At 45.8% G+C, this 24,753-nt stretch overlaps 1 protein-coding gene across 3 annotated transcripts in view; it reads right to left on the bottom strand.

The window, feature by feature from the left end:
• ARHGAP10 (Rho GTPase activating protein 10) overlaps positions 1-23,498 on the bottom strand; it is a 357,872-nt gene extending 334,374 nt beyond the window's left edge. For 2 of the 3 annotated variants that reach the window (XM_065904301.1, XM_065904302.1), the window contains exon 1: positions 23,114-23,498. In XM_065904301.1, the coding sequence (XP_065760373.1) occupies positions 23,114-23,267 (154 nt within the window). In that variant the 5' untranslated portion in view covers positions 23,268-23,498. The remainder of the gene's footprint in view (positions 1-23,113) is intronic. The other variant, XM_065904299.1, reaches the window with a different exon arrangement.
• Positions 23,499-24,753: the final 1,255 nt, after the last annotated feature.

Genomic DNA, 24,753 nt, shown 5'->3' with positions numbered 1-24,753 from the left:
AATGTACAACTGGACTGTGTAGCAAAATCACTATTTTTATTTGTGTTTTTCCCTTTTATTTAACTTGATGTGAAACAAATGAAACATTAACACCCTATTTCACTCGTGTGCAACAGTGAACATTTACCCATGCTACTTGTCTCTATACAGAGATAGGCTAAAGAATAACTTGTATACAATATACAACTTGCAGCATATTAAATATAAACAGCTATTAAGGAATGACAATAGAAAGTCAGCCAAAAGAAATAAAGCGCTAACCACACTCTGAGCTTTTCTTTCCATCTGGAGGCAGTTTGGAACCTTGAATGCTGTCCTAAACTGTGCCCTAACTCCTTCTAGACCTGTCTTCATACTCTGAAGATTTATCAGCTCAATGCAGGCAAAAACAACTTTCTAACTCTCCCCACCTGAGAGTTCTGATTTTGACTGTGTTCATCAGAGATAAAGAATCCTGGCAGGAATCTGTGGAGGAGCTGAGATGGAAGATGGTGACATTTGGTCCAAAGTTACAGAAAGCCATTTTCACCTTCATCCGTGGCTCAGGAACAGGCCCGCCATCAGAGGCCCTGGATTCTCATCTTCTCGTCTGCGTCTTTCCTGATATCATCCAACCTCTGAACCTCAAAGGCTTCCATTATGCGAGGAGCCAGACAGAGATCTACTCGGCAAGTGTGAATCCAAAACATCAGAGTCAGATATAGCTCTCAACACTAGCTGGGGGCCAAAATCAGATACTGCCCTCAAGGGGCTCACCATCTACTGGACCTAGAACAGGAGCAAACTGAGTGACAGGACATCTTTAGGAATGGCTAGGCTTTATTAGAGCCGGTCACAGCAGCTGAATGGAAGCCCCAAGCACAAAACAATGTCCGTGTTACATCATCTCTGTCAAACTCATTTATTTCTCTACTTCAACTTCAAAGGAGGTGTCAAGAGGAAGGGCTCTCACTCACAGGAATAATTCAATGGTGGAAGGTTGAGAATTCCTTTTGAAGGTCTTTATGAATCTCAGATTAAAAACAGCATATATCATTGGAGTAGGCTTAACACGGAATCACGGTTTCCTTTGGGACTAAGGTAGTTCACGCACTCCTATAGATCAGAGAATTGGGATCAGTATCCCTTATCTCAAGAGAAGCAAACGTAAGTATTAATATTTGCAAAATACTTGATAGTGATAGTCAGGTCAGGAGCTTTTATGAGACCCTGAGAGATGAGATGGCAACCCACTCCAGTATTCTTGCCTGGAAAATTCCATGGACATGGGAAGTAGATGGGGTCACAAAGAGAGATGAAAGGCTTTACTCCAAACCTCCTTTGAAGTAGGAACCTTACTGGCATGCCATAACCATCCTCCTCACCTTGTATTTTCTCTCCTCCAGATTTTTTTTTTTTTTTAATTTATTTGGCTGCACCGGGTCTTAGATGCAGCATGTAGGGTCTAGCTCCCCAAACAGGGATCGAACCCGGACCCCCTGCATGGGGAGCACGGAGTCTTAGCCACTGGACCACCAGGGAGGCACCCTTATCTAAATTTTTGATGAACATGAATACAACGTGAGCATCATGGAAATAATTTGTTTCCAAAGGGGGATTTCCTCATTATTTGTTCACTAATACTGCAAATATACAGAGAAGAAAAATGAGCTCAGTGGAGACTCAACACTACAAATGAGCTTCATAAAACCAATAGTCTACCCGAGTGGGCAGGTGGGTCATGTTTCCTCGTCTGTAGAGGAAGAGGACTGAGCATTCCTTCCCACTCCACGAGAGTCAGGAGAGCAGGATTCGCACTCCGGCATTCTACAGGGAAACTGAGATTTCCTAAACCCCCAATCAGACAAACCCTGAAACTCTTAAAACCAAGACATTGTGATATGTCTTCACCAACATTGTCTCCGACTTGGCCATCTGGCTTCTGAGCAGCAAGTCCTCCCCAGTGAACCAGGAGAACATTTATTTCAGGGTAAACATGCAGAACACCATCACCAAAAAGAATGAAAATACATCTAGAAAGAAAGAGAACAGCTATTTATGAAGAAAATTAAATAGCAGTATAGTTTGGGAGCATAAGATAAGCAGCAAATTTTAACAAGGGTCCAAACTGGCACTGACAGCAAAGCATTCATTTCACAAAACAAGCAAAGCATTTTCCTTTAAGGAGAGAAATGCTTTGGCGATCATCGATAAGACATGGAAGCTGAAAATGGCAACATCAGTCTGTCAGCGCCATTCAAACCCAGTGCGCCCTTTGGATCATGAACAATGGCATTACTCTCTAGATTCTGCTTTGGCTAAAAAGCAAACAATAGCAAAATCCTTTTCATTTTGTGCAATACGAATAGAATCGCACAGCCACTATTTCAGATCATCTGAAAATGACTTCCTTTCCTGTGACTTTAAATAGCTTAAAGGAAGCTTTTATCACCTTCACGGGAAATTTTTAAATTTCCTAAAGCGTGATTTGCAGACATAACTCCCTCCCCCAAGGCTTTACACAAGATAACACCACAAATAAGGCTTGTGAAATATGAACTATACCAATGGCAATAATGTTTGCTCTTCCAGAAAACTAAAGGTCTCAGAGAATGTGTGAAACTGGAGGAGGCCACATGGCTTTCCAGGCTAGGGCCCTGGGGAAAGAAACTTACTAACACATCCAAACCCAGGTTCCTACACCGCAAAATAATATGCACTGTAAGGGTAACCAACAAACAGGACTGTGGGGAGAAGTAAATGCTAATTAACGTCAAGGTCTGCCCCCTCACACTGGGTTAAAAAATAAACTTTAAAACGTCACTGGCTGCTGCCACTACTACAACCACCACCACTATTATTATCATGACTTCTAGGAAACTTTAACTTTGTGTTAGTACATCTCAGATGTTTACCAAGAGCTAAACTTATAAGTAGATTATAAGGAAAATGAAAATAAAATCTAACACTTCTAATTTGAGAGACTGTAGTAATCTACCCACTGCTGTTTTAAACTGAAGATATTTTATATGCACCTTCATTTAACCAACTAAGATACACAAAGGGCTTCCCGGGTGGATCAGCGGTAAAAAAAAAAAAAAGTCTGCCTGCCAAGCAAGAGACACAAGTTCAATCCCTGGGTCAGGAAGATCCTCTGGAGAAGGAAATGGCACTCCAGTATTCTTCCCTGGAAAATCCCGTGGACACAGGAGCCTGTCAGGGTATGGTTCATGGGGTAACAAGGAGTCGGACACAAGTGGGCAACTAAACAGCAGCAGCAAGGGATAAAAATGGATTATCACGTTATTTACAGCAGCCAAGACAGGGAAGCAACCAAAATGTCCATCGACAGATATGAATGGATAAAGATGCGGCACATTTACACTACAGAATATCACTCAGATGATAAAAAATAAAGAATGCCATTTGCACCAGCATGGATGGACCTGGAGATTATCATGTGAATGAAGCCAAACTGAGAAAGACAAATGTATCACTTATACATGGAACCAAAAAAAAACTAAAAGACACAAATGAATTTATTTACAAAACAGAAATAAGACTTACAAACACAGAAAACAAAGCTATGGTTACCAAAGAAGAAGGGGATGGCATAAATTAGCAGCATGGGATTAATAAGATACATACTACTATACATAAAACAGAAAACCAGCAAAGGTTTACTGTATAGCACAGGGAACTATACTCAATATCCAGTAATAAACCATCATGGAAAAGAATCTGATACAATTGAATCACTTCACTGTATACCTGAAACACACTGTAAATCAACTGTATTTCAATTTTAAAAATGTAACGGACAGTCACACACACACAAAAAAAATGGGTTGGGAGTGAATAAGGGAACCATCACTGATCCCTCTTGTTTAGTCACATCTAACAAGTGATTTTAATTCAGGACTGATGCTGAAGCTGAAACTCCAATACTTTGGCCACCTCATGCAAAAAGTTGACTCACTGGAAAAGACCCTGATGCTGGGAGGGATTGGGGGCAGGAGGAGAAGGGGATGACAGAGGATGAGATGGCTGGATGGCATCACCGACTCGTAAACTCCGGGAGTTGGTGATGGACAGGGAGGCCTGGCGTGCTGCGACTCATGGGGTCACAAAGAGTCAGACACGACTGAGCGACTGAACTGAACTGAAACAGTGATTAGATTACACACACACACACATCATGTAAGCCCATAGAGTTGAATGTGCATTCATTCCACTCCATTCCATCTTTTCTTCCTAATGTAAACTCTGGGTTTGGGTTCACAGGCATTAACCATGCCACAATCTAGCAGGCTTCGCTCCACCGTGCCCTTCCACACCTTCCACAGGTCAAATGCTCCCCAACACACTAGCTCCCACCATGGAACCCAGTCCTCTCCACTCCCCCACCACCACCCCCCAGCTATGCTCTCACCAGACATCACACTGAGGAAATGCCTCAACTGGAAACTCCGCTTACAGCTTTAACACTTTGGGAAATGCAAGCTTCCCAGTCACAAAATGTGAAGGTCTTTACAATGTTGCCTCTTTGTCTCTGGACAGAGGAGCACTTTTAAAAACCCTTTTTGTCTGATGAGTGTGTCAAGATAAATCAGTCCCCGAGACACTGTCAAAAGCACTGAACCGTCCCAGAACAACCAAAAAACTCATCTGTGGTTAAGTGACACATCCGGTTTGTGGATGTGGGACTGCTCCTGACCAGGGTAATTTGCAAGCCCTTTAGACAATGTCCATTAAGACAGAGCAGTCAATTATAAAAGATTTCAGAGTTCACATCATAAACATTTAACCATCTCAACTCCCCTGGACTACTAAGAAAACAGCCCCAATAGGTCACGTACCTACTTTCAAATTCTTTTCAATACTAAGCAGCACACACAGTAAACCAGAGACAAGGAAAGTATTTCCAGGGACTAGCACACAATTTCAAAAGAAAATAAATTTATTTGGACAACTTTTCTAGGTGTTTACAGGATTTCTCAAATGGTTTCAAAATTAAAATTAAGCCAGGAATACGGAAAATCAGAAGTTTTTAAAATCTGCCCTCATTTCTCTTCAAGAATTTTGTTTGTTTAAAAAGGAAAAAAGAACATAAAATTACTCAATCCTTCTGCCAGATGAATTACACTCACAAAGATCAGTTTTATTTTTTTTTTTTAACAATAGCTTCTCCAAAACTAAACAAGAACACTATGAGTGTCAGAAATCTAAACAAAGCCAGAAAAATCACTATTTAACTTGTAAAATGTTTCCCTGGACTCTAACAAGATGTTATCAACGGTAACTACTTTCAGCTTTCCCACAATGACCGCGAGTGTCTGAGCTACTCCAGAGCTCAGAGATTAAATACTGCCCAGCACAGCCAGCCAGCACAGCAGAGAATCAACAACCTTGATTTTGTATCCAGAGGAGCTACACAGACCAGAGTCTTTGCTTCCACCCTCATCTCTCCCATCCTTCTCTATTTTAGTTAAAAATGAATCAACCAAGCAACGTGGAAAAAGAGAAGCCATTCTTATCCTGACTCCCTAATCTCAGAGCCCTTTGCCACACACCCTTAGGCCCAGAAAAACCAGGTCTAGTAAAGATACTTTCCGAGACGCACGTTCCCAACAAGAACCTACTGTAACAGCACAAGGAACTATACTCAATATTCTGTAATAACCTATGAGGGAAAAGAATCTAAAATATATACATATACACATATAACTGAAAGATTTTGCTGTACACCTAAAACTAACATTGTAAATCAACTACAACAAAAATAAAAAGAAAAAAAGAACTTAGAAAGCTTCTAGAAAATGCATATACTCTTGCACACTGGACATCAGAGCTTTTTCCTATGATCTGCACATCTCTCATTAGGACCCATGAAGTTCTGGTGAAGCAGATCACCACTGGTCACCTGCTTCTCCCCACTGGTAGGTATGGGATTCAGGCTGGCCAAGGTGTCCCACCAGCCACACCAAGCGATGGCTCCAGGCTGGACAAGTGACCCAGGAGAGACAGGGCCTTCAGGAAAGGCAACCACATCCTCAGGTTCACCTAGGACAAGATCAGTTCATGCCTATTGGACTGGCGGAACTTTATGCCCAAAAGCATCCTGATAGAGATAATACATGGTCTCTCTCTCAACCTCAGTGCAAGCAGCTCTGAGCTAGATAGCTCTTGGGGCGGGGGTGGGCAGATCAGGGGCAGTAGGCCCTGTGCATCAAAGGCTATTCCAGCCTCAGGGCATCATTGGCCTCTACACATTAGATGCCAGCAGCCATCTATGCCAATTATGACAACAAAAATGTCTCCAGGGCATCACAAAACCATCTGTTTGAGAACAACTGCCCTAAGGAAAAGAAGGCATTGTTCTCTGGAACCCCCAGAGCAATGAGAAAGGAAGCAGAGGCTTCCCTGGTGGTCCAGTGACTCAGAATTCGCCCTGCCTTGCAATGCAAAGGACACCCGTGCTACCCCTGGTCCCAGAAGATCCCACAAGCCACAGGGTAGCTAAACCCATGCAACACAGCTACTGAACCCACGAGCTCCAGCTACTGAAGCCCCTGAACCTACAGACTGTGCTCTGCAACAGGGAGGCCACCCCCAGAAGCCTGTGCACTCTAAGAAGAGTGGCCTGCACTCACCTCACCCAGAGAAAGCCTGCGTGCAACAATGAAGACTCATCACAGCCAATAAAGAAATAAATCTCTTCTAAAAAGTTGCTTAAGTAAGTAGCAAGTAACCTTAAGCTATCACCACTTTGGAAAGAGCACCCACTGGGGTCAAGCCAACTGCAGCAAGTGCTCGGATGCAAAGAGAAAGACCTGATGACATTGCCTGAACCCTTGGCTGCCTATGTATCTAAAGCAGCCCCACTCCTGAGACTTGGCTCACATGAGTCAGAAAGTCTTTTTTTGCTTCAGCTGATTTTAGTTGGGTTTCTCACTTGCTATTGAAGGCAACACATGAGGATACACAGCATGTTTTATGCCAAAATTCTGAACTGTCAAGAAAAGAAAAAAAAAAAATTAATCAGAACCCTATCCTACTGCTTTACACAAGAACAAACCACCAACTCTAGCCCTAGGGGCACAGGCAATGAACTTCACCAAGTCCTAGAAGTCTTCCCACTGAAGAACCTGAAAGTCTCCACGTTTCCCAAGGTACCGGGTGCCCAGAGTCTGTTCATCTGGGGCCTGAGGGAAGAGGATGGCCATGGATTGTTTCTTAAACTAGTTAGAACCTAACTAAGCAGTTAACTTGGAGAAGGCAATGGCAACCCACTCCAGTACTCTTGCCTGGAAAATCCCATGGATGGAGGAGCCTGGTAGGCTGCGGTCTATGGGGTCGCTAAGAGTCGGATACGACTGATCGACTCCACTTTCACTTTTCACTTTCATGCATTGGAGAAGGAAATGACAACCCACTCCAGTGTTCTTGCCTGGAGAATCCCAGGGACGGGGGATGTCTATGGGGTCACACAGAGTCAGACACGACTGAAGTGACTTAGCAGCAGCAAGCAGCTAACTAGAAAAGAAATGCTACGATCACTGATACTGACTACAACCTTTAACTCTTACAGGTTCTCTTCTGAGCCTGAAGTCCTAGAATCTCCTCTCCAATGTTGCCAAGAGAAATTTCTTCTCTGCAGACATTCAAAATGAACCAGCATGACTCCATTGCGATCACACCGAAACATCAGCAGTGGTCCTCAGTGAAAAAGAAAAAAATGCATCTCCACTGACTGCTTAGCAACTCATTAACCAGAGACATATTAAAATGTCTTTTGTTACCTGAACGTTATTGACCAGAGATATATCAATAGTCACTTACATAACAAATCACCAGCCACAGGAATCACTTTCTGCAAAAGTCCCCAGGTCAATAGCGTGTTAAAAAAAATTAAAGAGTGCTTGAATGAAGGACTCAACCTGAGGTGCCAACAGAACTCTGAAACAGACACATGTCCTGATGTCTTGAGGACTGTTTTTCTAGACATCTTATTCCTACTGTTTTCTCCCCGCCCACCTCTCATCACGTCTCCTCAGTTTAACAACTTTATTCCATCATACCCAGGTTCAAAGAGACAAAATTTTTACAAGTTGTGCATTATCTATTAAAGACAAATAGAATGTGGTGGGGGAAAATTAAAACACAATTCATTACCGAAACCATCTTGCCGTCTACCTCACAGAGAACATATATCCATCAGTTCGTCATTTCCTCAATGTCCTGACACAAACCTACAAATGGAGCTGGGTCTGCACCCATCATTTCTACCCTTTCTGTTACTGAAGTAGATGTGTCCCCCCTTCACCTAGAATCTGAAGCCCAACTTCTATACTGTTCAGAAGCACTGTACTTGCTGGAATATCCACGGACCCTTCCATCTCCTCTCCTCTGCTGGACACTTCAATGGGCATGTTCAAATCCCATCGACTGGAACTTCCTTGATAGTCCAGTGGCTAAGACTCCACGCTCCAAACTCAGAGGGCTCAGGTTCGGTCCCTGCCCAGGGAACTAGATCCCACATGCCACAACTAAAACCATCCCGCATGTTGCAACTAAGACGCAGCACAGCAAAAATAAAAAACTTAAAAAAAAATTGCTGTTGTTGTTTTCTTAGAAGTTTTTATTGGAGTATAGTTGATTGACACTGTTGTGCTGGTTTCAGAAAAGTGAATCAGCTTTACACACATCTACTCTTTCTCAGACTCTGTTTCCATACGGGTGATTGCAGAGTTCTCATGCTCTCCTGCAGTCATCGTTACTTAGCTGTCTCGTACACAGGAGCATCAATGACTGCTATCTTGCTAACACAGCATCACCTGGGCTCCTAGGACCTGACCTCTCCATAGCATGACCTTGTCTACTCCCTCCTACTTTCTAAAACTACCCTTCTCCTTGTGCAACCCTGTCTGGGCTTTTCCACCCACTCCCTCCCTCTCAATGGCTGCTAGTCTCAAATGTCTTTCTCAGCCTCTTCTACCCACTTCTTAGAAATTCCATTCTCAGGACTTCCCTGGTAGTCCAGTGGCTAAATCTCCAAGCTCCCAATGCAGGGGGCCTGGGTTCAATCCCTGGTCAGAGAACTAGATCTAACATGCCGCAACTAAAACCTAGCACAGCCAAACAATTTTTTTTTTTAAGTTCCATTCTCCAGGACCTGCCCTGAGCCACCCTGCCTCTTCCTCCACATTTTCTCTCCAGCAGGTTTGCGATCCAGTTGCCCAGTATCATTTCCTATCTCGATGCTATGTCTTCAGTCTCTTCAGCTATGTTCCCTGTTCTGCAATCAGTTCAGTTGCTCAGTCATGTCCGACTCTTTGCGACCCCACTGCAGCGTGCCAGGCCTCCCTGTCCATCACCAACCCCCAGAGCTTACTCAAACTCATATGCTTTGAGTCAGTGAAGCCATCCAACCATCTCATCCTCTGTCGTCCTTCTCCTCCTGCCCTCAATCTTTCCCAGCAACAGGGTCTTTTCCAATAGGTCAGCTCTTTGCATCAGGTGGTCAAAGTATTTGAGTTTCAGATCCAACATCAGTCCTTCCAATGAATATTCAGGACTGATTTCCTTTAGGATGGACTGGTTTGGATCTCCTTGCAATCCATGGGACTCTCAAGAGTCTTCTCCAACACCACAGTTCAAAAGCATCAATTCTTCAGTGTTCAGCTTTCCTTATAGTCCAACTCTCACACAACTACTGGAAAAACCATAGCTTTGACTAGATGGACCTTTGTTGGCAAAATAATGTCTCTGTTTTTCAATATGCTGTCTAGGTTGGTCATAACTTTCTTTCCAAGGAGCAGGCATCTTTTAATTTCATGGCTGCAGTCACTATCTGCAGTGATTTTAGAGCACAAAAATATAAAGTCTCTCACTGTTTCCCCACCTATTTGCCATGAAGTGATGGGACCAGATGCCAAGATCTTAGTTTTCTGAATGTTGAGTTTTAAGCCAACTTTTTCACTCTCCTCTTTCACCTTCATCACGAGGCTCTTTAGTTCTTCTTTGCTTTCTGCCATAAGGGTGGTGTCATCTGCATATCTGAGGTTATTGATATTTCTCCTGGCAATCTTGATTCCAGCTTGTGCTTCATCCAGCCCAGCATTTCTCATGATGTACTCTGCATAGAAGTTAAATAAGCACAGTGACGATATACAGCCTTGACGTACTCCTTTCCCAATTTGGAACCAGTCTGTTGTTCCATGTCCAGTTCTAACTGCTTCCTGACCTGCATACAGATTTCTCAGGAGGCAGGTCAGGTGGTCTGGTATTCCCACCTCTTTAAGAATTTTCCAGAGTTTGTTGTGATCCACACAGTCAAAGGCTTTGGCATAGTCAATAAAGCAGAGGTAGATGTTCTGCAATACGCACTCATAAAAGAAATAAATACCTCCCAAGCACAGCCAGAGGAGAACCCGGAAGCACCTCCGCCTCCGCAGCCTGAACCACGAACACCTCCTCGTTCCCACCAAACCCGTTCCTCTGGCTGGCCCACTTCAGCACACAGCCCTCACTGCCCAGGCCAGGCACCTAGGAGTCATCTCCGATGCATCCTTCCTCAGCCCCCACACCCAAGCACCCACCAAAGCCCCACAATCCTGACTCCTTAATAGCCTGCCTCATCCACCAAAGTCTTTGGCCTGGATGAGTGAGCACCCACCCTCCAGGCCTGCGGTCCTCAAATCCATTCTCCCGGTTGCAGGCTTCCAAAACTTGTCTAAGATGCAACTCAAATGTGGCTGATCCCCTGCTCAAGATGTCACCATGGCTTTCCACAGTCCTTTGAATAAAGGGTCTGAAGTCCCTGACCTGCTTCACCAGACCCTTCCCGCCCTTGCTCCCCAACTCTAGCCCCCATTCCTGCTCCCCAGCCCACAGAGGTTCCCCCCACCCGCACCCCCATCCCCACCTCCAGGCCCCACCCCATCTGTGCTGTTCCTGTAGCCACACCAACATGCTCGCTCCTGCCTCCAGGCCACCGCCTGCATTTCACTCCTTCTTCCCGACCCGCAGCATAGACCTCCTTCTGGTCTCAGCGTAGAAGTTACCAACTTCTTTCTTGTTGTTTTTTTATAGGCTGCACCTTGCATATGTAGGATCTTATCTCTCCAACCAGGGATCAAGGTCATATCCCCCTGCAGTGGAAGACCAGAGTCTTAACCACTGGACCACTAGGGACGTCTCTGAGAAGTTTCTGATTTCTTGAAGGCTTCCTTGACCCCCTCAACCAGTTAGTCCTATTAACTATGGCCACAGCACCCCATTCTCCATTCTCACTCAGCAGTGTTAATGACGCTCCTTAATTAATCTATCTCCCCTATGAGAACTCTAACTTCTGCACAGATATACCAGGTCTCTTTACTGCTAACCCTCTAGCAACTAACCCCACAAAAGTTGAGTTCAGTGGCTTCAGATGACACCCCTCTTCCACTATCATATATGAAATTATAGTGATAATAGTAAACAGATGTTTAAATTTTTTTCCTAGACTTAGAAAACACATATAGGGCTCACTATAGACCAGGCTGTTTTTTTAAGCATTTTACAAATAATTAATCTTAGCAACATTCAGGGAGATAAAATTACTATCCATGTTTGACAGATGAGGAAATGAAGGCACAAAGAAGTTAAGCAAAGTCGCCCAAAGTCACATAGTAAATGGATCTGACTTCAAACATCATGATCCTTAACATTTTGGCTGGGCTGCCTATGACCTGCATTTCACAAAAGAAACACAGAACCATCTGTCAGAGTAATAGAAGTACTATCTGCCAGGTTCTCAAACATAAGAAATGACATGTCGATGACACTCTGCTCCCCTGTTGTTGGCTTTGCTTCCAAAACTTTCAAGCCAAGATCTTCAGTAATATGCTGGATTTCAACAACCTGTTACAGAAGGTTTCTCCTGCTTAATAAATGAGAAGCCTGTATCAGCCCTGCATTTCAAAATATCATGAGCCTCAAAGACAGAAACGAACATGTGTTCACAGATGATTTCCACTGTTACTACGGGTAAAGCCACAACCATATTCAAGTTCAGCCAAAGGAAGTCATCTTCCAACAATGATGATGATGGTGGGAAGCAGGGGGACGATGGGGATGACACAGTACCTACCACGGGCCAGGCAGAGCTCTCAGATCTTTCAAAAGTAACTTGAGGATTAAATATCACTATCCCTTGAGGTAGTTGTTGTTGGTATCTCCATTTTACCAACAAACAGAAAACTAGCCACTGAGGGTTTCAGTAACTTGCCCAAGGTCACCTCATCAGTGGTGGAGCTAAGTTTATAGTCAGAGAATGTTTTTAAAAGCACATTCTTAATAAGAGTCCTAAATATACCCAGTATTCAGGCCAGAGGTGACATCACTCTGGCCAAACTGATTTTTCCTCCAGTCACATATCCAATCGTGACTTGTCCGCTACCAGAAGGTGATGGAACCTCGGAGCAAAGGGCAGACAGTGCCTGCAGGTGAACCGGGCAGCAAGGAAGGAAAACTCACACTCCCCATTGAAATATTAAGTGGCACAAGATTAACATCTTCCTCAGAAAGCATGGGGAGGAAATTCTAGTCTGACCAGGGAGGCAGGCCTAGCAGCAGCATTGCAGCAGCAATCCCAGCAGATCTTGAGACTTAAAGAGATGCCTGCTCTTAAAATGTCATGTGTCAGGGTTTTTTTTTTTTCAGTGTTCCTGTTTATTTAAAGAGAAGGATGTCAAAGCTTTCTAATTAGAAAAGCATCCCCCTGGCAAGTCTATAAATTATGTCCCTACATTTCCTACATTAGGGTAATTAAATAAACAGGCTGTTTGCACAGAGGCCTATCAAAACACCAACCAATCCCTGCCTTAAAAATCATGTTCATCTGACCTAACCAGACTGACAGTTTCCAGAGTACTTAAAGAGCACTGTGTTTATGAAGATGATCATTTTTTTTTAACATGCTAATACTGGAAATCTAATTTCAGTGAGGCAAAAAGGCCCTTGAAGATTTTGTGTGACTCAGGCCAGTTAGTTTTTCCAATCCTGAAATTTAAACTAATTTGTTCTGATTGCCCATGCCAAGCTGGTAACATTAAATATCAAAGAGAAATTTTATTAAATATCTTTAAAATTCATGAATTCGTTATCTACTGGTTATCAGAGTTAGTGTTTGGATTTTTTTTTAATTCATTTGGCTACATGGGTCTTAGTCACAGCATGTGGGATCTTACTGCCCTGACCAGATATTGAACCCAGGCCCTCTGCATTAGGAGCACAGAGTCCCACCACTGGACCACCCAGAGCTGGTGTTCTAAAGTTTATAAAAATAACAACACGGCTTTCATACTGAATAAATTATCCAAATATATTGTCTTACAATCTCAAAACTGCATGTAAATAAGGTACATCATAAAACACCTTATTTATAGAGTATCCATAACATCAACTAACCAAGTCTTTTTAAATGCCACTTTTAGGAAAAAGGTCAAACTCAATGTAATGGAGCTACATGTATCCACGTGGATAAATCTCACAGATAGGATGTCAAGGGGAAAAAAGTTGCAGAAGAACCCATATGGGCTTCCCGGGTGGTGCAGTGGTAAAGAATTCACCTGGCAATGTAGGAGATGAAAAAGACACAGGGTTCAATTCCTGGGTCAGGAAGATCCCTAGAGAAGGAAACAGCAACTCACTTCAGTATTCTTGCTGGGAGAATTCCACGGACAGAGGAGCCTGGCGGGCTACAGTCCATAGGGTTGCAAAGAGTTGGACACAGCTGAGCACACATGAACACATGCAGTATGAATCTATTATATGATGTCTAAGCCACGCAAAACATACTATCTTTTACTTGGGGATGTGTGCAAATGTATTAACACATTATTGACTGGAAACGTATTAATACGTCTTTTGTTACCAGAACATTATTGATCGGAAACATAACAATATCACTTACATAACAAATCGATGGCCACAGGCATTAGTTTCCGAAAAAATCCTCCAGTCAATAATGAGCTAAAATACCTGGGAATAATGTATGCCAGATTTGAGACAGTTGCACCTCTTCAGGGAAAGTGTGCCATTGGGAAGAGGCAGACAGGAAGCTTTTATTTCAAAGCTGAAAGGCAAATACAGAGAGGTTTAGTATGAGATTCTCTGTATCACTTTACAGTTCTAAACTCACTCAACATTTTTGCAAAGGAAAAAGCCTAATACTAAAATATGAGAACAAAGGACTTCCCTGACAGTCCAGTGATTAGGACTCCACACTTTCACTGCTGAGGGTTCAATCCCTGGTCAGGGAACTAAGATCCTGCAAGCCCAGTGGTGTGGCCAAACAATATAGATACACACACATAAATACATATGTGTGTGCAGTGCTTAGTCGCCCAGTCGTGTCCACCTCTTTTCAACCCCATGGACTGCAGCCACCAGGCTCCTCTGCCCATGGGGATTCTCCAGGCAAGACTACTAGAGTGGGTTGCCATGCCCTTCTCCAGGGGATCTTCCCAACCCAGGGATCAAACCCAGGTCTCCCACGCTGCAGGCGAATTCTCTACCAGGGAAGCCCATATACTTGTATATACACACATAAACATATGTATATACATATAACAATTTTGTTATGACAAAGTTAAAATTTACTCTTCTAAAAGCTGGAGTGAGAAATGGAGAGGAAAAGAGATACTAAGAGAAGGGAAGAGATGGAGATTAAGAGGCAGGGAGAGAGAATGAAGGAAGAAAATGATACTTTTTTGAGTGGACATCTGCAACTAGCAATTGATCCTAAATCAACCCCATCTCTGAATATCTACACTTATCACATAAATTAAACAATCAGTTTTACTTACAGTAGCCATCCCCGGTGGCCTTAAATTTCAAATCATGGTCCTTGGGCTGAAATAATAAGCATAGTCTCCTAACTGGACCGTGAAATATATACACTTGCCAGATAAGCAGGTCTTACTGTAGTAACTTCTCCTAAGAGAAGACTGCAGTTACACCGCTTTAGAGAGACAGTTTACTACTGGGTTCAGGGTTTTGGAGTCCGAAAAATGTGGGTTCACATTCCAGCCCCACCACTGACAAATGGTGTGACTGGAACAAGCTGTTAACCTCACTAAATTCAGTTTCCAAATCTGTAACAGGGGGTAAATAACAACATACCTCACTGAGGAAGTTTTCACAATAAATAAAGAGAATTTATCACAAAGTAAACCAAACTGTAAATGCTCAATAAAGGTTAGCACCTATGGTTAAAATCATTTAAATGACATTCATTTTAAATAACAGTTTTTGATTGAAGTTGTAAACTGCCTATTAGTGTCTGATATGTAATTCCATTAAAGTAACCTAGTAACCAAACTGCTGAGGCTGGCACGCCTGGAATCTGTGCTCTACAATAAGAGAAGCCACGCGTCGCGAGAGAGAAACTGTGCAGAAACGAAGACCCAGCGCAGTCAAAAATAAATAATATGGGAAAAAAAAAAAAAGGAACCGAGCAAAAATCATCCAAGACAGTCAATGAGAATCATAATCTACAAATACCTAAACACTCTCCTACAATCCAGAAGAAAGCCAACTTGACAAGTTTTCTCTAAACAAGTTGTAGAAAAATCAAAGGCAATACAAGGTAATGCTGAATCCCAGAAAGCAGTGAGTTCATAGCTACATTTCCAACATTAAACTTTTAAAAGGTGACAACAGACACCATATGATATTAACTACGGTCAGACGGAAAGCGACAGTGTTAGTCACTCAGTCGTGTCTGACTCTTTGTGACCCTATGCAGCCCGCCAGGCTCCTCTGCCCATGGGATTCTCCAGGCAAGAATACTGGAGTGGGTAGCCATTCCCTTCTCCAGGGGATCTTCCTGACCCAGGGACTGAACCCGGGTCTCCTGCATTGCAGACAGAGTCTTTGCCCTCTGAGCCACCAGGGAAGCCCCCCGGTCAGAGGTAAACACGCGGGCCTATTCATGACCACACACAGCCAGCAATCCCGTCAGCACAACTCACAGTACCCAGAGGACCGCACAGTACTGGTATCTCCTTCATAATTCTTGCCTCTCAACCTCTCCCCCAAAAATACACAAAACCAAAAGGTGATAAATAGCTATTGGAGTCAGAATTCAAAACAGCTTCTTTGGAAATCTGTCCAGGGGACTGGGAGTATCGTTTGGCAGAAAAGAGGTTATGTAACAACTCCTCCAGACTGTCTCTGGCCGCCCTGTATAATCCTGGTGGATTTCCCACAGCAAACACACACACTGTCCACTAAATTGTTAGGGTCTCCTGCACATTAGACACTAAGATGAATATCCTCTGAAGACATCATTGTGGTTTTCAAGGACCTGCAGGCTCCGACCTCTGACGATGTTATCCTATCTTCTCAAGCAGAGCTCTTCTTGGCCTGGGCTCTGTCTTATCAATCCCCTGGATGGCAGGCCTGGGGCTGCCTGAGCCTTAGTTGCAGACAACTGGGCGAGATTACCAACATTCTTAGTGACACCTTCCACATCACCCTCAGGCCTCTGGGAAACAAGCACATTCTGGGACATACTCTCCCAAGACGCTACTTAGCTTTGATTCATCTACTCACAACCTGCCAGATTTCTTAGCATCCTGAGCGCCATTCAAACTTTGGAAGCCTTACCAGCCTTTGACCATGGAGTCTTTCTTCTTGGTCACTGCTCACAATGATTTGGACCAATACGTTCTTAGGGATAATGGGCACTAAAGATTGAATGCTCATCTCTGGGCCAGAGCAGCCATTCTGGGGGGCAAGAAAACAGCCTGCATACTAAAACCTGCAAATTAGACAATACATCATAACTGTTCACGTTTGAGAGCTTGTGTGAAACACTCTCCATGTTCTTTTCACCTCCTGATCATGACCTGCGGCATGTGGGATCTTAGTGCGCTGACCAGGGGTTGAACCCGTGCACCATGCAGTGTAAGCAGGGAGTCTTAACCACCGGACTGCCGGGGAAGTCTCAGCATCTCCATTTTATGGATGACAGCACAGACACAGAAAAGCTAACCAACAGGACTATAGGGTGAATGAGTGGCAGCGCCTTAGCCATGCTCTCAATCTCCTATACTATACTCTCTCATCAGCCACGGTAAAAATTAACACACAAGAACGTCCTCCTCCGCCTTCTCCCTCTTCCGGAAGTCCCCCAAAAAGACAGTGAAGAGGAGGTGGTCAAAGGAAGCTCAGTGGAAGGCAGCAAATGGGAGGGCAGGGAAAAAGCAGTTCGGCAGGAAGACCCAGAGCAGCAGATGACTCACTGACCAGGCAGACGTTCCACACAAACAGGGTGGTGGAGGGCGCTAAGTATTAATAGGAACTGCGCTAAATAGCTCAGTCGGTAAAGAATCTGCCTGCGATGCAGGAGACCTGGGTTCGATTCCCGGATGGGGAAGATCCCTTGGAGAATGAAATGGCAACCCACTCCAGTATCCTTGCCTGGAAAATCCCATGGACAGAAGAGCCTGGTGGGCTGCAGTCCAGGGGGCCGCAAGAGTCAGACACGACTTAGCGACTAAACCACCAAACCACCACTCTAAATGGAGACAAGGACCACCTCTGCAGTGAGTAAAGCATTGAAAGCCTTTAAAGCCTGTTTGGGTCCACATTCCAGATCAAGACCGATAGGAATACTTTTCATGGCAAGTCTACCCTAGCACTAGAGACCAGTCCACTAGTAAAACCCCAAGTGAGAGTTTAAGACTTACCCCCAACTGATGCCCTGAACTGTAGGGGATCCACAGTAGTTCCTTTGGGGCAAAAAACACAGATGAGTATCCTCCGTTCAGGGTAAAATTATATTTAATTTATTAACTTTTTAAATAGCATTTTACTTCCAGGCCTCTCTAAATTCCACTTAATCAGAGCATCAGTCCAAAATTTACAGTTATCCCACTTCATCAAAATCAGGAAGCTGGAAATTCCCTGGTGGTCCAGCAGTTAGGAATCCACGCTTTCAATGCTTAGTTAGGATCCAGGTTCAATCCCTGGTTGGGGAACTAAAATCCTGCAAGACATGTACTCTGCTGTGCTTAGTCACTCAGTCGTATCCGATTCTTTGCGACCCCACGGACTGTAGCCCGCCAGGCTCCTCGGTCCATGGGGAGTCTCCAGGCAAGAACACTGGAGTGGGTTGCCATGCCCTCCTCCAGAGGATCTTCCCGACCCAGGAATCGAACTGGGGTCTCCTGCATTGCAGGCAGATTCTTTACCAGCTGAGCTACCACGGAAGCCCATAAGCCATGAGGAACAGCCAAAAAAAACCAACAAACAAAAAAGTTAGAGTGTTAAGTCGCAGAAAACCCAACTGAAGCTGGCTTGTCAGTTTGTTGGGCTTCCCTTGTAGCTTAGTCAGTAAAGACTGCCTGCAGTGCAAGAGACCCAGGTTCGATCCCTGGGTCGGGAAGATCCCGGGAGAAGGAAATGGCAACCCACCCCAGTATTTTTGCCTGGAGAATCTCAGGGACAGAGGAGCCTGGCGGCCTACAGTCCATGGGGTCGCAAGAGCCGGACACGACTTAGCGACTAAAGAGACAGGGAGCCAGGGTAGGCGGCAGGCACAGAACCATGTGCGGCTCTCATCACGGCATCAGAACTGCAGACTCAGTGACCACTCTTCCCCAGTGGTCCTTATCCTGGTTCTACTCGCCCTCCCGAGACAGCGGGCACAGCTCCAGGCAATACAGACAGACATCACAGAGGGCGAGAACCCTTCCTATGCATCTCCTCAAAAAAGAAAACCTTTTCCAGTATCTGCAGCAGACTTCCTATCAGGTCTCCCTGGTTAGAAGTGAGATACCAATCACTCATTCATCTAATTACCAGCCCAGAAAACAGGTGTACCATGCTGAGGTGTTAAGAGGTCAGCATTTCTCAACCCTGACTGCTCCCTAGGTGATCCTAATGGTCAACCAGGACTAGGATTGAGAACCACTGAGCCAGGCTAACCAGAATTATCCCTAATCACCTTTCTGTAAGTCATCTGGGAAACAGCGTAGACATCTGAACAAAATTTGGATTGTCAGAGGAAAAAAACGTTAGCTGGGCAAACAATAGCACCTACACAACCGCTTCACCCTTGTGTTTTCAAACACTTTCGCACATGTGGTTCAAGCTCAAGGCTATAGGCAACAGCCCCGTTTTACAAATGAGACTAAGGCTCAAGTTTACTAAATGAAATTAAGTCCTCCAAATCTCCCTATGCTTCCATGCAATAGCAAACTGAGAAACTTTCCCAAAAGGAATTACCACGTGAACCGTGTCTCTGGAACAAAAAACACGAAGACAGCAAAGGAGAATTTTTATGTCCCTAAGAAAACCAAAGTAAAAATCATTAAAATATCAAGGCCTAAAAGAAGTACCAAAACCAAGAGTTGAAAGACTCGAGTTCTAGTTCTGGCCACCAGTCACACGATTCCCCAGGTCTGTGATGAGAGAAGGCTAATGAGGGCCCCTCCACGTTACACACACACACACCCCCCGCCCAGACAATCTGAGTTTCCTAAGAGCCTTCTACTCAGCTATATAAATGCTTAGGAACTGTAAGGACTATCTGTTGAAAACATACACGGCTTCCTCTAGGACAGAACATATTCTCTCAAGAATGCCTAATTATAAACTTTATGACAAAAGTATACAAGGCTTATTGCTTATGGTAAATACACATCGCTAGGAAAACATAAGCATCTGAAACTACATACACATCACAGGAAAGGCTTACAAAAGTTTAAACTGTATTGAAAGAAGACACTGATTATTCTAGAAAGGAGTGAAAGGAAAAGGGCTAAAAAAGCCATCTAAACAAAGAGTCCATTGAACTCAATGAAAGATCTCCAAATCCATCACATAAATCAATGATCCCAGACTCTCCTCTCTTCTGCTCCTCCCCACCCCCACTGCTATCTCCAAAATTACCCCCCATACATAGACAGGCACCAAACCGTCCCTCTAAAGCAGCTCTTTCCCATTATGTCAAGCTTCTGCTGCAAAACCCTCAGTGATTCGCCATAGGATAAAGCCCACATTCCAAGCCCACTTCTATGGCTTCAATCATCTGAAACTGACCTTTCCACCAATCTCACTCTACTCCCTCGAATGAAATCGCCATTCCGGCCAAACTGGTCTCCTCATCCTACTCAGACACAGCAGTCTGGCTTCTTCCCAGCTGTTTCCAATCTGACCAGGTTCTACTCCTTCCTTGAAACACCAAAGAGTTCCCAAACTTCCACTCTAACTTGCAACATGTTCTTGTTTCTGTCCAAGTGACAAAACCTGTCACCTAAATCTTCTGAATCTTTTAACCTGTGTGTCTGTGCAGCCTTTGTTTCTTCAAAAACGAAGCACTATGCGTAGAGGCGTTCAGATGTGCTTCCTAGACTGAACTGAATTTAACCACAGGACAGTAACCTCAAGGACAAGGGCCGCGACGTTGTTTCCTCTTTGTGTCTCAAGCCCAATATTAAACTGCAGATGCAAAGTATTTGTTGACTGGCTACATAACTGAACTCAGGAGTAAAATTTCAGGCCCTACAGAACTCATCTCCAACTTCTTTAATAATCTGTGGATTATTCAAAGCCTCAATACATTCTTCACAGAAGTAACAATTTGGTCGTCAGTTATTGTATTTGGAAATATATTGGTAATAGGGGTGTTTTCATAATTTTCAGAGATGACGCATTCACAAACGACCAAGACATTTAAAAAAAAAAAAGCAAAAACAAAGTTACATAAACCCAACAAATATTCAGTGAATGCAGGAGGCAATACACAGGGCAATTAAAAGCAGAAGCCCCTTAAATGCACAAATCTGAAAATGCACAAAATGCCATTTTTGCAAAACAAAGCTTGAAATGTCAGAAAACACAATCAGTCTGGGCTGTTCCCCTTTCCATAGCTCCTCCCTGTCTCAGGTCTCTCCTCGACTTCTTGACTCAGATGTTCTAGAAAAGCTCAACTGATTAAGCCAATGATTGACCTAGACCATAATTTCTAATTACCTAATCAAGTCACTGCTGAACACTGCAGAATCTTACTGATGCCTCTAAGAAGTAGAACAAGAGAAACAGAACACCAAAGTGACCTGCCTAATTTTCCTGCAGCCAGGCCCTAACAGTGAAGCGAATTACATTCAGGTGTCCTAACTTACATCCTGCGACCTTAGTCTTGATATGAACTCCAGGTGAACTTTATGGAGCAAGCTGGGCAAAGGCCAGGTCCTTCCTAGCTTGCCAAACGCATGCGAGCTAAAGCTGTGTTTCTGTCCTTCTCTGGAAAAGGGTTTAATTACACAGAAGGAGAAAATAAAGAAATTTTGGTTGACCTCTAGAGCATGAGCATAAGTTATGTTTCTTACAGTAAAGGACAAGAATCAAAAGGAGTAGGGAGTCAATTTGCAAATGCCAAAAAGTCTACATTCTGGAGAGGAGGGCTGACAGCTGGGCCCCCAGATGCACTGGCTGCTTCTGGAACACAGGCGTGTGTCCTGTTGGCAGAAGAGCGAATATGCAGTCACATAAATAGCTTTCTACCAGTGGCCAAACTGGCTTTGCCATCTGCCTCTCTCCACGCCAAAGCCTTCCTCCTCATACTCCTCCAGCCAGAGGGAGCTGCGAGAGCCAGTGAGAAAGGACACTCCCCCAGCCAGCGACACTAGTTAAGACCAAGCTACAAAAGCAAAGAGTCCTTTTCCTCATGTCCACTGCACACGCACACGCACACACACACACACACACACCCCACGTCCTTTTCGCCTCCTCCTCTCTCCGTTTACACCTACATATTTACAGTCCCTCCCCACCTCCATCCCAACTCATACACACTCAATGCCAAGACACTGGAGAGTCACCAACCCAATAGCCCACCAGCCACATATCCCAAAGTGATTCCCAAACCTCATTTTGCAACACCACAGAGGTCACAGAACCGAAACGAACCCTGGTCATCACCCAGAGAAGTTGAGTGACTTGCTTCCAAAATTAGAGATGGCTCACTCACTGAATTCTTCCCATGAAATCATATTTCTTTCAACTCATTCATTCATTGAATTTGCACTGTTCCAGGCTCTGGGCTGGGTACCTAAGACAATTCAGTCAGTGCGTTTCCATCTTCCTTAATGCAAAATGGGGAATGGTGGGGAGGTGTGGGGGCGCAATGACATGGGGTGTTTTTCCCAGTCTGCTGCACGGGTATGTCTTTTTAAGAGGGAGAAGCGAACACGCAGCTAGCATCTGGGGTATAGGTCACATGTGTGCTCAGGCTGCCGGGCCCCTCACTCAAGCTAACTTTTTTCTATTTCCAGCTGCATCACCAACTCAGTGTTTCAGCATGCATTTCAGGCCACCTCCCTCCTAGACAGACTCTTTTCAGACGCTACATGCGGATACATCTCTTATTTTCCTGTGGCCCCTTCTGAGTTGCTCAAAAGATGGAGACGAACAGGGTTGGAAGGCGTCAAGCTTGGCCGGGGTGGAATTCCCTATTTGCAGGTAGGGCTCGCTGGGGCTAGAGGGCAGACTGTCTGCTCAGCCTCACAAGCCCCAATCTTTGAACCCTCTTCGGCGCAGGAGGAGGGAAGGAATTTGCACAACGCCAGGTGGACTTTCGGGTTTAGCATAGTAAGGCGCCTGGGACGGGACTGTCCCAGGGGATCCGAAAAAGACACAGAAAGGGTACGGCTTAAGGAACTTCTGACCAACTCAGCAGGTTTGCAAAGAAACCTCAGGCAAGTTCTTCTGAAGGATCACGAGACAAGACCCGTGAAATTGATGTCTGTTTCAGAAGAGACAGAGCAGCTCTAGGGAGCCAGAGAACCTGCCCGCCGGCGGGTCCGGCGGAGAACGCAGGCACGAGGGCGCCCGGCCGGAGCGGCGGGTCTGGCGGGCGGCAAGCTCACGCGCATGGCTCCCGGCTCGGGCGTCCGCGCAGGGGCAGGGGCGGGAAAGGGACTCGCCCCCGGCTGCCCGGGGAGCCGAGAAGCAACGACCCAGGGCCTCGAGGTGCCGGATGAATCCCCTGATCCTCCGGCTGCCGGCCCCAGGCACGGGACGGTCGGTGTCCCTCCGGCAGAGGCTCCTGCTGGCCGCGCCCCGGGGCCCCGCTTACTTTTGGTCGCGGCAATGAGGTTCTTGCCGTCCTTGATGAGCTCTTTGATGAACTTGTTGGTCCTCTCCAGCTCCGCTTCGTGGGCACGGATCCTCTCCCGGAACCACGGGCTGTCGAGGTAGCAGTCGCTGAACTCCAGGGGCTGCAGCCCCATGACGGCGGCGGTCCGCGCGCACAGCCCGAGCCGGGCGCCGGGGCGAGGTGAGGGGCCGCGAGCGTAGCAAGCGCCGGAGAAGCTAGGAGCCCCGGGCGTGCGGCGAGAGCAGCGCGGACATGCCCCGCGGAGGGGAGCCGGGCCGCACGCAGCAGCACGCCGGCGGCGAGCGAGAGCGCGGCGCCGGGATCCCGGCAGCCCCCGCCGAAGCTCGGGCGCCGCGGCCCCGCCCCGCCCGGAGGCGGCACGGGCACGCCCTCCCGGAGGCGCGGGCCGCACGCCCTCCCGGAGGCGCGGGCCCGCCCCGCCCCGCACGCCCTCCCGGAGGCGCGGGCCCGCCCCGCCCCGCCCCGCGCGCGCCCCTTTCTTGTTCCTCCGCCTTCCTCCTTCCTCCTCTCCCTGCCTTCCCCGAACGTCTCTTCCTTCTTTTCCTTCTCTTCCCCACGCGCAGTGGCCCCTCCTCTTCCTTCCGAGGCTTCCTTGGTGTATAATTTCGCCCTGCGGCTCACCTCCAGCCCCAGGCGCGAGCGCCTCCCCTTTTCTTGGCTCCCCTCTTCGGAGTGACTCACTGTCGGCGCCCGATGCGGGGGAACTAGACCGGGACCGGGAAGGGGCGTCTTCAGAGCATCTGTAATACTTCGCAGCCGGGCGGCTTGACTCTGAGGTCTGGCTTGCTGGGGTAGAAGGTTTGACTCCTAGGTTTCATCCTCCCGGGGCGGACCCTGAAGTGTGAATGGACGCACACGCAGGGCTCTTTTTTTTCCCCCCCATTCTCGGCCCTCGTCTAAAGTAAAATGCCTGTAAATCTCCACCTTAGATTGAAAGCTTTTTAAGGGCAAGGAGCATTTTCTTGCGGGGCGGGCAGCTGCTCTTAATCTCTTCTGTGTAATCACACCGAACAACTTGGTGCAGGAGAGAGGGTGTCAGATCACGGCAGAGTCGTTTCTGCTGTAATCAGCAGATTAAATATGCCAGGGTAGGTTGAGTCGATATTTATTATGCCAAAAATGAGCACCTGAGAACAACTGCCAGGTTCTCAGTGGTTTTCACCAGGTGGGCGTGACAATCAAATAAGAATTTGTCGTGCACCCTGAAAGGGGGTACTTTTCAATGTGTCCTCAAAATGTTAATAAGACATTCTGAATGATTGAAATCCTTACCTCAAAGAAACCGATTGTTCATTAGAGTAACTTTTATTAATAACAGCTAACAGTTTATTAGGGGCTTCCCTGGTGGCTCAGAGGGTAAGGCGTCTGCCTTATTAATGCGGAAGACCCAGGTTCGATCCCTGGGTCGGGAAGATCCCCTGGAGAAGGGAATGGCAACCCACTCCAGTACTCTTGCCTGGAAAATCCCATGGACTGTAGCATGGACTGAGAAGCCTGGTTGACTACAGTCCATGGGGTCGCAAAGAGTCGGACACGACTGAGCGACTTCACTTTCACTTTCCCTGGTAGCTCAGAGGGTAAGGCGTCTGCCTATAATG

The sequence above is a fragment of the Muntiacus reevesi genome, chromosome 13 (genome assembly GCF_963930625.1).
Source record: "Muntiacus reevesi chromosome 13, mMunRee1.1, whole genome shotgun sequence".
Lineage (NCBI taxonomy): Eukaryota > Metazoa > Chordata > Mammalia > Artiodactyla > Cervidae > Muntiacus > Muntiacus reevesi.
The sequence above is the reverse complement of the archived record's forward strand: the minus strand, read 5'-3'. Positions and strand labels throughout refer to the sequence as shown.